This window comes from Monosiga brevicollis, genomic scaffold (assembly GCF_000002865.3).
Source record: "Monosiga brevicollis MX1 MONBRscaffold_2 genomic scaffold, whole genome shotgun sequence".
NCBI lineage: Eukaryota > Choanoflagellata > Craspedida > Salpingoecidae > Monosiga > Monosiga brevicollis.
The window spans coordinates 1,926,402-1,940,882 of record NW_001865039.1 but is presented as its reverse complement, the minus strand read 5'-3'; the positions used below and the strand labels follow the sequence as shown (position 1 = coordinate 1,940,882).

The window sequence follows — 14,481 nt, the reverse complement described above, 5'->3', positions numbered from 1 at the left end:
CATCAAGCCAGGCTCCTTCTCAATTTACCTTTGTCTCGTCTGCTCGACCGCTGGACAGATTCTCAGCTGGTCGTATTAGAGCGTCACATGGAGAATTATGCTTTGCACAATGGTCTGTGCCAACTGCTGCAGCGACTGCGAGCGGCGGATCGCCTTGCCCAGAGCCACGACCCACACTCTGCATTTGAGCTTCTTGCCCCTTTGTCAAGCCAGCTCCCCAGCCTGCTTGCATCCATCGACCCAGCGCGAATCCCGGATGTTTTGCAGCTTCAAGTACGTCTGAGTTGCATGCCCACGTTTCATTGCGACTGCCCCATTGAGAATCGGAACCCTGGCCAATCTCATCCTGGGCCTGGCAATTGTAACGGCCTAGTGTGCGTGCCTCTCGCGACTGACCCTTTTATGCGTGGCTCGAGCGCAGCACATGTTGGCAAAGGTATGCGCGCGGCGAGTGTTATTGCTTTTGACTCCCATATCACCTCTCACGCATCGCCATGCCTTATCCGGGCTTCTGCCCAGACTTTCGTTGATCGAGGCCGCCAATTTGCGGCAGCACACCACTTGGGTGCGGTGGTACACTTTGAGCTATTGGGCTGCCTTGTTGAGGTAGGAAAAACATTTTCTTGGCTCAAACTTGGTCGTATTTCCGCCAATCGGAGCACTTGCCCCATGTTCATTCATTCGTCTCTTGGTGCATCTTATTCTACTCCGGTGGCAGGCATGCAACGGGTCAAGCCCCCATGTTGAAAATGGAGTGTTTGAAGATCTCATTACGCAAAGTCTGGCCCAAGGTCAGGCGGTGGTCTCAACCTTTTTTTTTTAATTTTTTAATTTTTATTTTTTTTTCAAATTGCTCCTTGTTCTAACGTCAACTCTGGCCCTCTCCTCTGGATGAATTTTGGCGCAGGTACCATGGACGATCGGGCTCTATTGCACTGGTGTCGCGCACGGCGGGCCAAAGACGCTCAAACTGCATGTACGGCCCATCATGACACTGTTGCATCATTGCTTCTTCTTTTGCGGTTTTATGAAGTCATTATTTTGTTGCGATAGACGAGGCCTTGGTGGAGGCTGCTGCACTTGCCCAGCAATCAAGCCACGCTGTGTTGCGCACGCAAATTCTTCAAGCTGCTGTAGGTGCAAGCATCTTGAATGTGGCACGCCTCGGCCGGATGTATCTCACTGTTTGGTGGCCGTGTTGCATTCGGGTTTTGCAGGCGCTGGCAGCCCACGAGCACGATGATAGTGCCATGCGCACCCATTTAGCGGCGCTTTTATACGAGGCAGATGATTTGCCTTGATTTCACTATGTTGATTGACGAGTACACCTTTGTCAATTTGAATTGAGGAAGGAGTTGACATCAGTGGTCTTTTTGGGGTGCTCAAGCAGAAGATGGCTCACATTCCACAAATTCAGTCTCGGGAAGGGCACGACGAACAACACCAAGCCAACCCCCAGCACGCTGAGCCTCGATGCTTTCGTGAACAAGAGTTAGCGCGACCGTTGAGCGGGCCAGACGGTGTGGGCGTAAGACTACAGCCCCCAGGCGATCAGGCGCTGCGCAGGCCACTGTACCCTCAACTGGGCGCTGACGCCAAAGGCGCAGCACCTCGCTCGCCCAAGTCGAGTCGCGAACGGCATTGGGCAGCAGAAAGAGGGCTTCAGCAACGCGACCAGGGCAGACCTGAGAGAGGTGCAAACCCACATGGGCGCGGCGCTCAGCCCCTTGTAAGGGCACGCTGCCGAGCGGCACTGGTAGCCAGGTGCGTTGGAGCTCAACAGGAAGAGCTTCGGTCATTTTTTGCTGCCATGCTGCACCTGGCTGCTCGTCCACAGATTGGTGGACATCTGACTGGGCATATAGGAGCAGGATATCAAGCTGACGCTTACTTGCGCTGGCTTTGGTAGCCAGCTCCTTGAGGTCAGTGGCGACGCTGGGCCAGGTCTCTGCGTCCACAACAGCTGCCACCGGCACGACGCTGCTCTGAGGCGAAATAAAGCCCGTGTCCACCTGGCCTCCAGTTTTGCGCACCAGCACCTGATAGCCGCGTGACACAACTTCCAGCTCGTGTTCAGATAGCGCTAGGAAGGCCTCAATCCCAGCCTTTGGATGATCAGGGTGCTCCTGGCTAGGAGGGTTATGTGGGTCCTTGGGGCTGCGTGTGGGCCATTCGTAGTCATCAAAAAGGAGGTAGCCACCCTTGCGTAGCAAACGCCAGGCAAGCAGCGCGTCCAAGAGGGTCGAATGGGCTGCATGGTCTGCATCAACATACACCAGATCAAAGCCCTCGTCGATGGCGGGGCCATCGCCATGCCAGCCGTTGAAGTCATGCAGAGCGTCCATGAGGGCGGGCAGCGTGAAGCGTGGCACGACCCGGATTTTATAATGCTGGGTAAGGCAGCGGGTGTTGGCGTGCAGTCGCTGGCGACGTAGCTGTCCGGCTTCCGTTTGCATGTCATCAAAGTGGTCAATGCAGACCAAGCAACTTTCCGGGTGCATGGATACGAGTTCCTTCAGCCACATGCTCATGCTGAGGCCCTCCCAGCTTCCAAGCTCCAGCACCCGAGCTGGGCCATCAAGGCCCAGGCGCGCACCTTCAGGCCCAAACCACTTGCGCCAGTTGGCGAGATGCGGATCAGCCCAGCGTTGATCCGGGGTCACGGAGAGCGGCGCACCAAATTTGCGAACCAGCGAGGCTGTGGTGACCGCCTCGTTGGAGTCGGTCCTTGGCTCTTCCCTGAGCTCCACGGCGCACCAGGCAGCAAAGTCGGCGCCACCCGGAAAGTCACCAGTGAGGGCCTCGACCGTACGCTGTCCGACGCCTCCGTGGGTGACTAGAAGCGTGTGGCCAAAAGTTTTCACACCAGCGGTCAGGATAGCTTGCGCCACGGCCGCCGTTCGGGCCTCGCCCACTTCCCACGCATCCGTGGCACGGCGGGGATCCGGAAACGGTTGAGCGTGGGGCTTGAGCAGAATTCGCTGCCCGTTGGGGCCCAGGGTGGCATCTAGACGAGTGGAGGCCAGAAGCGTGAGTGAAGATGCAAGTCGGGTTTTGAGGGGCGGCGAGAGCAGATGGCGCACCAACAAAGTCTTGCAGCTCGGGCAACGAGTGAGTGAGGTGCCCGGGTCGACTACCCGTCTCGCCAAACCAAGCCTCACGCTCGTGTTCGCCGAGGGCGGGATCAAGCTCAATCTCGGTCAGGCCAAGCTCACGAGCCACGATCGAAGCGGTTTGCACGCAGCGCAGCCAATCACTGGCCACGATGCGACGCACGCTGCCGACGGGAAGGTCTCGGCTCAGGGCCACGGCCTGGCGCGTCCCTTCACCCGTCAAGGCATCGTTCCAAAAGCGGCGTTTGCCCGCTTGTTCTTGATGGCAAAGCTCCAGGTCAAAGTGACCATCGCGCGCAAAGGCTGCGCGTTCGCAGTGACGCGCCACAAACAAGCGAGCTGTGGCCATGTTGATCCGTGGTAGAGCAATGTTAAAAATGACGAAGGTCCCACCCACCCTTGCCGTCTAATCACTCCTCAGCGCCTCAGCTCCGCAGCGTCCAGCTTGCTCCTTCTCATGAGAACTACCGGATTCCTGCCAGCAGCACAGTCGACCGTGTCCGGACACAAGCAAACGAACTCGCTCTCTCTCGTTTTTCCTCTCTCTCTCTCATAAGAAAGAACTCAAACTGTGTGTGTGTGTGTGTGTGTGTGTGTGTGTGTGTGTGTGTGTGTGTGTGTGTGTGTGTGTGTGTGTGTGTGTGTGTGTGTGTGTGTGTGTGTGTGTGTGTGTGTGTGTGTGTGTGGTGTGTGTGTGTGTGTGTGTGTGTGTGTTGAAAGCAGAGCAAAAGAAAGTTTGCGAGATCATGAGAAAAGGTTCACGGAAGGTGCTGTCCGTCTGTGGGTCCGCTTCTGGGGGTGCCTGCTGGCTACCTTCTCTTCCTATTCCCTTGGTCAGAGCCACGTGCACCCACATATTCGTGTGCTCGTTCTCGCGACCTTCCATTCCCCACACCCATCTTGCCAACGCCCTGATTCTCCAAAACCTACGCCCAACGAGCAAGTTCGGCGGCCTGCAATGATCTCACATGGGGTGGATCAGACTGGGGCAACTCAATTGCTAGTCACGTCTGATAACGGCATCACGCTAAGCGGTGGGGATGCGCTCGTCACGATACAAGCGTTGGACCAGGGCACCGGCCTTGGTCGCGCGAAGCTTGAGGACCTGGCGCTGCACCACGTCGGGCATGATGTCAAACTGGAGGCAGTCTGCGATGGCCACGTTGCCTGCACAGCGGGAGTGATCGGTTGCCCAGGAGAAAAAAAGTGTGAGAAAAGCGAGGTGCCTGATACCGCGCAGGTCTTGCCGAGGAGCAGAGAACTGGGGGCGTACCAGTGTAGTTGACATCGGGGCAGATGACGGTGGCGGCCAGGCTGGCAAGGGTGATGTCAGCACGCGTCAGCTCCTTGCCAAACAAGAAAGGCCCACCGCTCTTCTCCAGCTGCTCGTCCAGCTTGGCGAACATGGCCTGGGCGATGAGAAAACCAAAGAAAGAAAGAAAGAAAGAAAGAAAGAAAGAAAGCATTGTAAGATGGCAATCGCGACTCAACTTGCGGAGCGGCCTCGTGATGGACCGTGGCGACGCGCACTTTCAACAATAGCGAGAATCACACCTCCACGCGCTCCATAACGCGCTCGGCGGAACGCGGGGAAATATTCAACATGGAGCGTACGCTCTCGCTAAGATTTGCAACCCAGCGGGTGAGGCAAGGCCTGCAGGTCACATCAAGGCTTGAACGAGACAGCACGACAGGCCAGGCAGCTGACCGAAGCAAGGGGTAGATGTACGGCAATAGCATGCGCTGCCACGTTGGGATGCGCTTGTCCTTGATACCCCACAGACCCAACAGGATTTGAGGATGATCGAAGATGTGTTGGTATAGCTACGGCAGCAGGCAGCGAAGGAGTCGGAGGCAGAAGCGGAGGGCGGATATGAATCAACAAGACGGGACCAGCATCGAGTTCAGAGTCGCGTGATCAACTACAGCTGTCGTACCCAGCGGCGGCTCTGGTTGCCCAGCACCTCGCACATCTCCTTCTCGAGTTCGAGAATTTCGGGAGTCGGCCGCAGAAACGCGGCCCGCTCCGCAGTTTCAGGCGATCTAAGCCAGTTACAGTCGGACAAGAGGGCGGAGCGGTGGCGGTGTGAGCCGCGCATACCGCAAAACAGCAATCATTCCGCCGTAAAGAGAGTTGTTCTTCCTGACTTTGCCCGTGTTATCGCTTCCAAAGACGGGGACCCAACTCACGCTTGGGCTTGCGCCCAGAGGTAGTCCATGATGGCCGAGCTATCTCCGATGACCGTTTGGGCCGCTGGCAACTCCAACCGCGGAACCGTGCGAGCCTATTGGTAAGAATCCATGAGCCAAGCGCCCATGTCATCAGGTGTACCAGTGCTGAAGCTGGTGGGGACTGAAGTTCTGTTGTATGTGGGGAGTGCGCGCGCGTGGCCGAGCCAGCTGACTGACCTGCATCAGGAGGCCAAACACGCCAACATCGGGCTGCTCCTTGTACTCAAAGTTGAGGCGTTGCATCGTCCAGCGCACGCGCTCGACAAAGTGTGAAAAGGTGATGGTATGTAGGATGGGCGTCCGTTTCTTGGCTACACAGTGCCACGGGGTCCCGGGCATCATCATGATCAGAGAGCGGCCGGTCACGGGACGCCTCCGATTGACGCCTCCAAACAAAGACGCTGACCTTTGAAAAGAAGCGCAAAGCGCATGGCCATTCCAGCCAACGCCATAAGGGGAATGACCCAAGCACACGTCATCCAGCTGCTCCCCGTCGCCAAGGGCAGCAGCAGCAGCCACAGCGCATATGCCGTCTCCGGATCTTGAAACCTCATCATGCCGATCAATGTCTTGAAAAAAACGCGAGAGAGAGCGAGAGAGAGAGAAAGAGAGAGAAAGAGAGAGAGAGAGAGAGATGTACAAATTCGCACAAAAGTCAATAACGATAAACCAAAGCTGGAAGAGAGATAGCGTTCAATTCGAGCAAAAAGTCAGAGAATATTGAATTCATCTTATTCATGTCCATGTCCGCACGTAATTTAAAATTTTGGGCAGCAGGCCAAAGGAGCAGTCATGGCAGCGGGCAAGGGCGAGCATGGCGGGGGTAGTGGCGGTGGGCGGGTGCCGTTGGAGGTACCACTTGAAAAGGGAAGAGACGATGAATTTGCCGACTACTTTGCCAAGGTTGAGCCAAGCCAACAGCAGCTTATCATGGCCTGCCGAGATCGGGTACGGCCTTGGACCAGGGTGGCTTGTCTTGTTGGTGTCGGCATGTTGCATGCCCGCCGTCCTGTTTGTGCATGCCCTGCTCACGGACCATGGCTGGTGGGGTTGCGTGTCTTGACGTTGCTGCGCAGGATGGCTTTAGCAATTTTCACAAGGCTTGTATCCTTGGCCTCTGCCGCACTGTGCGGCTGATGCTCCGCTGCGGGGCCCACGTCAATGAAGTCAACAAACTCGTGAGTGTGGGTGTGGTGCAGCCTTGAGTCCCGCACCCGAGTCTTTGCTGACTGCAGCGCTTTGCTTTGCTCTGCAGAATTGGACCCCTCTCTTCTCGAGCTGCAGCGTCAATGTGGACATGGACATGGTCCTGCTGCTGCTGGCAGCGGGCGCCGACCCGAATATCAAGACCGTGGTATGCCACATCACGTCCCCGAGCCAGCCCCGGCCAAGGGTTGGGGTCGCGCTTTCTGTGGTGTCTATCATTCCTGCCCATGACTTCGCCGCTGATGTGAGGATCATCCCCGCCTTGGCAGACGCAAATGGCTCCGCTGCACATGGCCATGAGTAATGGTCCCATCGAGCTGGCCGAAGCTCTTTTGGACGCCGGGGCCAACCCCAACGTCACTCAAGAGGTAGGAAGACTTGGTCCTCCGTCTGATGGCGAGGCAACGAACGCCATTATCGAGCGTCCTGCTTATCCCTATCTCTTGGCGCAGAGTGGAAATACGCCGCTGCACATCTTGACGTGGGACAACGATGGCCAAGTCGGGGAGCGCGAGCGCCAGCTCTACCGTCTCATGATCAGCCAAGGCAGTGATCCCTTGTGCGAGGATGTGGTATGTCTTTGCTCCACACGCGCCGTGTCAAGGCGCAAATCATCTCACACTTGCGTCCTTGACTCTTGATTGCACGACAGTTTGGCGTTTTCGCCTTGCACCAATGCCCCGCAGCGGCGCGTGACATTTTCGTTGAGCTCGGAGCTTCGGTGCTGCGAGCTCGACTAGCTGTTCTGTGGACCGTGGGCGAACTGGCGCGTGACTCTGGCACCAGACCCGATGTTGACTTTCCCTGGGAATGGGTATCCCGCCAAGAGCTCACCGAGCGAGCCGTGCACCAGCTCAACGGCCGCCTCGAGCCCGGCGATGACTGACCCATAAGACCCGATGGCTCTACCAGCAACGTTTCCATGCTCTTGCCAGCTGCAAACCCTGTGCCGCCTGCCCGGCCTGCCCTTTAGACTTGAAGTTTAATCTATGATTATTATGATGAAGAGAGAGATTTAGAGAGAGAGAGAGAGAGAGAGAGAGAGAGAGAGAGAGAGATTTAAAAAGAGAGAGGGTTTGAGAGAGAGAGGGTTTGAGAGAGAGAGGGTTTGAGAGAGAGAGGGTTTGAGAGAGAGAGGGTTTGAGAGAGGAGAGAGACTCTGATCACGAAAGAGAAGACTGATCACAAGAGAGAGATTCAGAGAGATTTAGAGAGAGAGAATTCAGAGTGTAGAGATTTAGAGAACAATAAACATCGAGGGAGTTTGAGAGATTTAAGAGAGACGCGGTTCGGCAAAAAAGGGTGAAACCGTTGATGATGGCAGCGTCGCAAGTGGAGCTGCGCCAGCTTTTAGCGGCGTCCTTGCATTTGGCGACGCGGGCGGGACAGGTGGGTGGGATTGGGGTTGACGCGTCTGCTTTTTTTTCCTTGTATCTCTTTGCTCATGGAACCGTGGCGGCAGGTGATTCGTGATGTGGCTCGCGGTGGGCAGCTTCACGCGGTGGACAAGGCCCTGGACGAGGGGCACGAGGGCACGGCGGAAGAGCCGAGCCAGTGCGAAGATCCACAGACCATGGCTGACCGACGGTACTTTGCTCGCGAATAATTCCTTGCCCGTGCCGTGACCTCTTTGGATACCAATGAACATCCTTGCCCTTAATGCCGGCATGCATAGGGCGCAAACCTTGATCGTCGGATCGCTGCAGCAGGCTTGGCCAGAATTGCAGATTGTGGGTGAAGAGGAAGGTCTGTCACTCTTTGTCTCTTTCCGTCTTGCCTCAGCTTCCGGGTCGGCGGGTGGTGGCACCCTAGCTCGGGGCCTTACGACCTGCTTGGGCTTTTTTTGGAATCTAGGCATCATTACGAGTCCCGACGACCCCAAGGATCTGGTCCAAGTACCTTCCACTGAGCATCCCGACCTCGAGGGCAAGCCCTGGCCCGCAGAACTGGCCAAACCCGTCGATATGCAGCGTGTGACAGTGTTTGTCGATCCTCTGGACGCCACCCGCGAGTTTACCCGCCGCGTTTACGAAGCCGTGACAGTCCTCATTGGCATCTGTCTGGGTATGTGCCAAGAAAGCATGGATTCTCCCTCCACGCCCTCGGATATCTGGGTACTGATTCACACTGGCATGTCATTATTTTTGTGATCCAAACCTAATCATAGATGGTCAGCCTGTGGCGGGCGTTATCGGCCAGCCGTTCAAGACCTCGCGTGTCGGTGAGGCCTCGGTCGACTCTCCAGGCCGCATTATCTACGGCGCTGTTGGCCTCGGCGTCTATGGCCACGATCCCGCTCCCTCCATGCCCACAGATGTGCGTGACAGCCAAGCCGGCACTTGAGTCGGAATGATAATCCGCCCCTGCTCAATTTTACCGTCGCCGGGCCTAATCCCTATGCTTTTTTTTTTGTCCCCCGTTGTGCCCTTTGTTACAGGCACAGCGCCTGCGCGTGGCCATAACCGCATCTCGTCTCGATGGCGAATTGCAAGCGGCGCTCGATGCCCTGCAGCCCGATACCATTCTGCGGTTGGTCGAGAGTGGCCTTGGCCGTTTTGTACATGGTCGCCGGTCGGCCCCGCTTGGCAAACCTCGAGGTCCTCTTCTTCACATGTGACCTTGTTGTAGGGCGGGCGGCACGGGAAACAAAATGCTTTTAGTGTTGGAGAACCAAGCCGATCTATATTTGACCACAGGCGCAGGTGGGATTCGCTCACTCTCTGGCCGACGGTGGGGCCTACGTGCGCTTTGTGAAGCGGAGTGCCTTCATTTGGAACTTCACTCGCCATTCTAGGCACCAAGCGATGGGACACTGCTCCAGGCGAAGCTATGTTTCGAGCCCTCAAGGGCGTTGTTACGAGTAAGTCGGTGCATCAGGTTCATGGTGCCTGCTTTGTCCCCAGGCCTTTCCTTTCCTTCTTTGACCCTTTGGGTCACAGGACGATCATCGTCCCGATGCCACCACCCGTCTTGCACTTACTCGATGACGGCATGGTAGACCGAAATGGGGAGCCGTATGACTATCCGTTCGCCAAGCATCATTTATTGCACAACACCAAGGGTGTTCTGGGCACACTGCGCCCAGAGCTTCTGCCCGTCGCTGTGCGCTGTGCCGGCCTCGACGATCGCACGGCGGACATTACCAAAACCCCGTCTGGTGAACCCATCACTGGTTCGTCATAAATTGTTCCGCACCTCCAGTCTGTGTACACGACTCTGGCATTTTCCCTCCTGCTCTCCCACTCCCTGGCCTTTTTTTCCCCATTCTTTTGTCGCGCTGGGCGCGTGTGTCGAGTTGGGTTGAAGGCTGGGGAGCTAGAGATCATCATACCTGATCTCCAGTCCTGCAATCGATCAACCCCTCCAAGCGCACCCCCTCCCACGCACATCCATCTCTTGAGCCCGCACTCAAGCGCAAGCGCAAAAAACTTGATTTGATTCCCCATATCGACTTACATCAAGCTGCATGCTATGATATGGCGTTGCAGTGGCATGGATTCGGGAAAACCTGCAGCATCCCAAGGCAAAAGCTTGCATTGGCTTCTATGCACCAGAGGCCACGGCTGTTCGTACCCGCCACAGCCATGTGGTCAAGATGGTTTTGCAAACTCCAGGCATGCGAAAGGAAACGGTACGTTCTCGTCCTTGCGTTTTCCGTCAAAGCTGAGACACGATTGATCAATGGTGCAGCTCTCACGCCCCCTTGACCGCATTTAGGGAGCCCGTACGCTGCTGTTGAAGCGCTGTGTGGCCAAGGACATGACAGCTCGTCCTGCGGGCAAGCTGGCGCGTGATGTCAAATCGTATCAAAATGAGGCCATGTAGGTCCAGGCCGGGTGTGCTTAGACAATGTGGTATCGAATGAGATGCACCGTCGCTTACCCGTGCCGTGCGTCTAGGTTTGTGCGAGACTTTGCGCAAAGGCTCGCCGATGAAGCCCACATTGCAGTGGCCCATCCTTACTTTACGCACGTGGAGCCACACGACGATCCTCTGCAATCAAGATTCATGACCGTCGTCGAGTCGCTCGAAGATTATACCCAGCTCAACGACTACACCTTTGAGCAGGCTTGCGTTGCTTTGGGGACCATTGCCAAAATGCACGCCTACTTTCTCGCCCATCCATCCTTGTTGGCGACAGCTCAAGAACATCTCTGGCCACAAGGTCAGTCCCTCTGCCAAGCGCCCAGGTCAAGCGCCCACCACGTGCTGTTGATAATCTCGTTACACGCTCATCTGCGCGAGGCGTAGGCGGATATTGGGATCTGGAAAAGCGAAAATACGACCCGACGGAGATTCCTCGTACTCCACAGGTATCAACCACATGCCTCTATCATTGCCGTCTCGGTCGACTGTTGCTTGTTAACAGACCAGTCTCTTGGTGCCTTTCACTTTGCGGGCATCACCCACGTCCACTTGGTAATAGACGTTTGGCAATATGATTGCGCGTTTTGCCAGTGATGAAGACCCATTCTTTCGGTCGCCCGAGGTGCTCGCGTTGGGCCAGGCCTATCGGGATTTGGCACCAGTCATCAACCAACGCCTGCGCGCGACGGGCGCCACAGTGCACACGGTCATTCATGGGGATTTCAAGGCCGCCAACTGCTTCTTCCCGCGCATCAGTGCTGGTTCTGTTGCAGAAATGAATCCCACAAGCGACGACCTGAGTGGTGGGATGGCCCTGATTGACTGGCAATGGACCGGCATGGGGCTCGGTGTGATGGACGTCATCTACATGTTCGTGACGTGCTTGCGAGCACCCGTTCTTGAAAGGTACGTGTTTTTGGGGGATGGCTGGTCCATTTTTGTTTTTACTTCTTCTCCAAAAGCGTCTGCTCATGATTGTCCGTCTTGGAAGCAGGGAAGAAGAGCTGCTCGAAGTTTATCGGCAGCAATTCGAGATGTTTTTGCACAAATTCGGCGCCAACATCAGCTACAGCCCCGAAGAGTGCCGTCACGACTACGACTTGGCCACTGCTGATTGTAGGTGCATTGCCCTTTGGCATTTGCATGAGGTTCCTTTCTTAGACTTTGATGGTTGAGAAGTGTTTTGTCTCATATCGGTGGCTGGTGCGGCAGACATTCGCATGCTGCTAGGCTATGCCATGCAAAACATGTCACCCGATGAGATGGCGCGGATTGCGGTGAGCATTGTCTTGTCCTGGCTTGGTTCTGGTGCTCGAGTCAGATGCTCGTCGTGTAACCCCTGCTGTGCGTTGCACTCTGGACTGCTGTTGCCAACACGCAGAACGACAAAAGCCGGGGCATTTATGCGCGGGACAAGACCACCTTCAAATGGGTTTTGCAAAAAGCCATCTCATTGCGGCACCAGCTGGAGACGGCCTAGCCAGCTGCTCCATTGGCTCTCCGTTAAAAGAGTGGCCGCCATGAGTGACTTCAGAGGGTCCGATCAAGGTGCTAAAGGTCGAAGGAGGTTCAATTGACGTCTAGACCTGTGCTCTCTATAGCATTTACTTGATCTCAACGCTCTTGAGTGATTTGGTGGTAACGTTGCCCTTGCCCTTGACCTCAAAGGCCTGGCCCTTCCAGGCGGCCACGCAGGCATCACTCGTCTTCATGTCCGGCTGCAAGGTTTCCCAAACCTTCTGCTTGCTCTTGAGCTGTGCATCAGGTGCGCCATCGCTGGCACCGACGCAGGTGACGCGGTCGCCGATGGCGGCGCCCTCGGGCGGCGACAGGGGCTCAACGGCATCGGGTCTATGCCAATTTACAGAAGCGGTCAGCTTGGTTGGTCAAGGAAACGGACGCAGATATCGAAGAGGGAAAAATGGGGAAAAGGCTACGGGAGCAAACAACGTACGTGCTGGCACAAAGCAACATGCCCTCGCTCATGATACCGCGCATCTTGGAGGGCTTCAGATTGCAGAGGGCAACAACCTAAGAAAGAAATTAGAAAAAAAAAAAACAAAAAAAACAAAAAAAAAAAAAAACGGCAAGCCGGGCATCAGACAATAAAAATTTTATAATCAAAGCAATTAAAGCAAAAAAAAAAAGCAGACGACGAACCATGCGGCCCTCAAGCTCTGACTGTTCAACACGGCCCACGAGGCCACTGATGATGGTGCGGGGGCCAGATGCCTCACCCAGATCCACCTGATGGAAGTAAACACGGCAAAAGCGAGGCATTCATGAAGCTACAGTTGTGCCAAAGGTGGCAAAGCGAAAAAACAAACGAACGACGTTTTTTCAATCTTTCCCAAGACTTTTTAATAGGGAGCTATGGGGGACCAACCTTTTCAACAAAGAGTTTCTCGGCATCGGGATGACGCTCCACGGAGACAATCTTGCCAATGCGGATGTCCAGGCGGCTGGGGTCCATGGCCGTATTTTCGGGGCCAGCAGCCGCTGGGGCAGCACCACCCTTTTGCTTGGGCTCCTTGGCGGCCTTGGGCGGGGGAGGATAGGCTTCGGCCGTAAGCTTCTTGAGACGAGGCTCCTCGAAACGCTTGCGGATGGGGTCCAACAGGCGGTTCAGCACGGCAATGACGCTGTCCTTCAAGTCTCCAGGATGCACGTTCTCCGCGGCAAAATCAGCGCGCAGCTTGGTCATGTCCGTGTACACGACTGTGTCCTGATCCTTGCGCAGCAAGTCAAACTCTGGTGGAATCGGGACAGAAAGGAGTACACATCAAATTGATGAGGGCATGGCGCGGCTCGTCGGCGCAAAGGGTGCAAGGCGATTCAAAACGTACGGCCGTAGATGACAAAGATGACCTTCTCAACCCACTCAAGCAGGGGGTTCTTCTCCACGTTGCCGGGCTCGCAAAAGACCTTGCGGATTTTCTTCTTGACGGCATTTGGCGGGTCGAGGAGATCAATCTTGGAGTCGATATCCGATGAGCTCATCTTGTCACCGGTCAGGCCCGGGACCATCACGTTCATGAGATGGCAGCGCTCCTTGTAGCCAAGCTTGGGCAGGTACCTGCAACGGCCGAGGTGGCGCGAGACGTGAGAAGATTTTCCACAGGTCAATGTGCTTGCTCTGGCCTCGCCACACGTGGGGCCGATGCAACGGCACGGGACAACTGACTTTTCGGCAGACATGAAGATCTTGCGTTGGTCAACACCGCCAAACTGGGCATCGCAGCCGAGGTACTCTTCATCCAGCCACTGGTAGACGGGGTAGATGAGGCCACTGAGCGGAGGGCTGGCGCTCTGCTTGACGACCTCGGCGCCGGCCTTGACGGCATCGTGCTGGGAGCACATGGTGAACAGCTTCATGCCATCCAGCGTGTACTTCCTGTCAAAGTCGAGTCGGGTTAGCTCAAAGCGAGATGCCTTACATGCTCGACAAGTAGAGCGGGGAGAGGGTGAACAAGCCAGGGAATTGGGCCGGGCAGGGTGGATGATGGTGGTTGCAACGTACTCGGAAAGCTGGTAAGAGGTACCAATGACAAACTTGAGCTTGTCCACAGGCACACCAATGGACTCGAGCATGGCCTTTGACAACGAAGAAAATGATGCGAGCATTCGACACAGAGAGGAGGAGCCATGGTGAGCCTTTTAAATGAAATGAACGAGAGAAGGAGGGACGAAAGCTTGTTGCGTTGAAGGCTCTCAGCAGCCGTACCGTGACGACCTCCTTGTAGTACTCGACACGCAGCTTGAGAAGCTCCCAGGGAGCCTTCATGTTGTCCAGGTAGGCGTGCAGATCAGCCAAAAGAATGGTCACCTAGGAAAGTAGGAAAGGAAAGGAAAGGAGAGGAGAGAATCAAGGTGATTGAGAATGTCGTAAATGGTAGAGCGCGCGGGCCCGCCCGACGAAGGATGGCGTGAGAAGACTACATCATGTACCTCGCAGCCAGCGCGCAGAAAGTCGGAGATCTTGGACATGGGCACAAAGTAGGCCAAATGAGGCTTGCCAGTTGTGGCGGTACCCCAGTAGATCTTGGCATCACGCTGCTTGAGA

General features: G+C 55.8%; 5 protein-coding genes across 5 annotated transcripts; 2 read left to right on the top strand and 3 right to left on the bottom strand.

The window, feature by feature from the left end:
* Positions 1–1,328: 1,328 nt before the first annotated feature.
* Positions 1,329–3,619, bottom strand: MONBRDRAFT_35580 (uncharacterized protein). The gene is made up of 2 exons (XM_001742229.1): positions 3,084–3,619; positions 1,329–3,007 (listed from the first exon to the last, which is right to left on the bottom strand). Exons 1-2 carry the CDS (start codon positions 3,460–3,462, stop codon positions 1,383–1,385), a joined length of 2,004 nt encoding a protein of 667 aa, XP_001742281.1. The 5' UTR covers positions 3,463–3,619; the 3' UTR covers positions 1,329–1,382.
* A 473-nt stretch (positions 3,620–4,092) lies between these two features.
* Positions 4,093–5,887, bottom strand: MONBRDRAFT_35579 (uncharacterized protein). Its single transcript, XM_001742228.1, has 7 exons — positions 5,752–5,887; positions 5,523–5,656; positions 5,304–5,398; positions 5,051–5,156; positions 4,668–4,937; positions 4,387–4,522; positions 4,093–4,280 (listed from the first exon to the last, which is right to left on the bottom strand). Exons 1-7 carry the CDS (start codon positions 5,822–5,824, stop codon positions 4,141–4,143), a joined length of 954 nt encoding a protein of 317 aa, XP_001742280.1. The 5' UTR covers positions 5,825–5,887; the 3' UTR covers positions 4,093–4,140.
* Positions 5,888–6,137: 250 nt separating this feature from the next.
* On the top strand, positions 6,138–7,437 carry MONBRDRAFT_22258 (uncharacterized protein; the record flags this gene model as incomplete). Its single annotated transcript, XM_001742679.1, has 5 exons — positions 6,138–6,293; positions 6,422–6,523; positions 6,601–6,699; positions 6,821–7,123; positions 7,204–7,437. 5 exons carry the CDS (start codon positions 6,138–6,140, stop codon positions 7,435–7,437), a joined length of 894 nt encoding a protein of 297 aa, XP_001742731.1.
* A 431-nt stretch (positions 7,438–7,868) lies between these two features.
* MONBRDRAFT_22257 (uncharacterized protein) lies at positions 7,869–11,898 on the top strand (the record flags this gene model as incomplete). The annotated part of the gene is made up of 17 exons (XM_001742678.1): positions 7,869–7,940; positions 8,014–8,138; positions 8,227–8,297; positions 8,406–8,615; positions 8,719–8,867; positions 8,989–9,080; positions 9,180–9,253; positions 9,346–9,411; positions 9,550–9,723; positions 10,040–10,182; positions 10,269–10,372; positions 10,451–10,716; positions 10,803–10,864; positions 10,978–11,324; positions 11,413–11,534; positions 11,631–11,695; positions 11,800–11,898. The coding sequence occupies 17 exons, from the start codon at positions 7,869–7,871 to the stop codon at positions 11,896–11,898; spliced, it is 2,241 nt and encodes a 746-aa protein (XP_001742730.1).
* A 124-nt stretch (positions 11,899–12,022) lies between these two features.
* MONBRDRAFT_14073 (uncharacterized protein) lies at positions 12,023–14,480 on the bottom strand (the record flags this gene model as incomplete). Its single annotated transcript, XM_001742227.1, has 9 exons — positions 12,023–12,269; positions 12,373–12,449; positions 12,579–12,665; positions 12,805–13,169; positions 13,265–13,494; positions 13,603–13,812; positions 13,939–14,012; positions 14,143–14,244; positions 14,367–14,480. Coding segments are annotated over 9 exons (1,506 nt in total), but the record flags the coding sequence as incomplete, so codon positions are not given.
* Position 14,481: the final 1 nt, after the last annotated feature.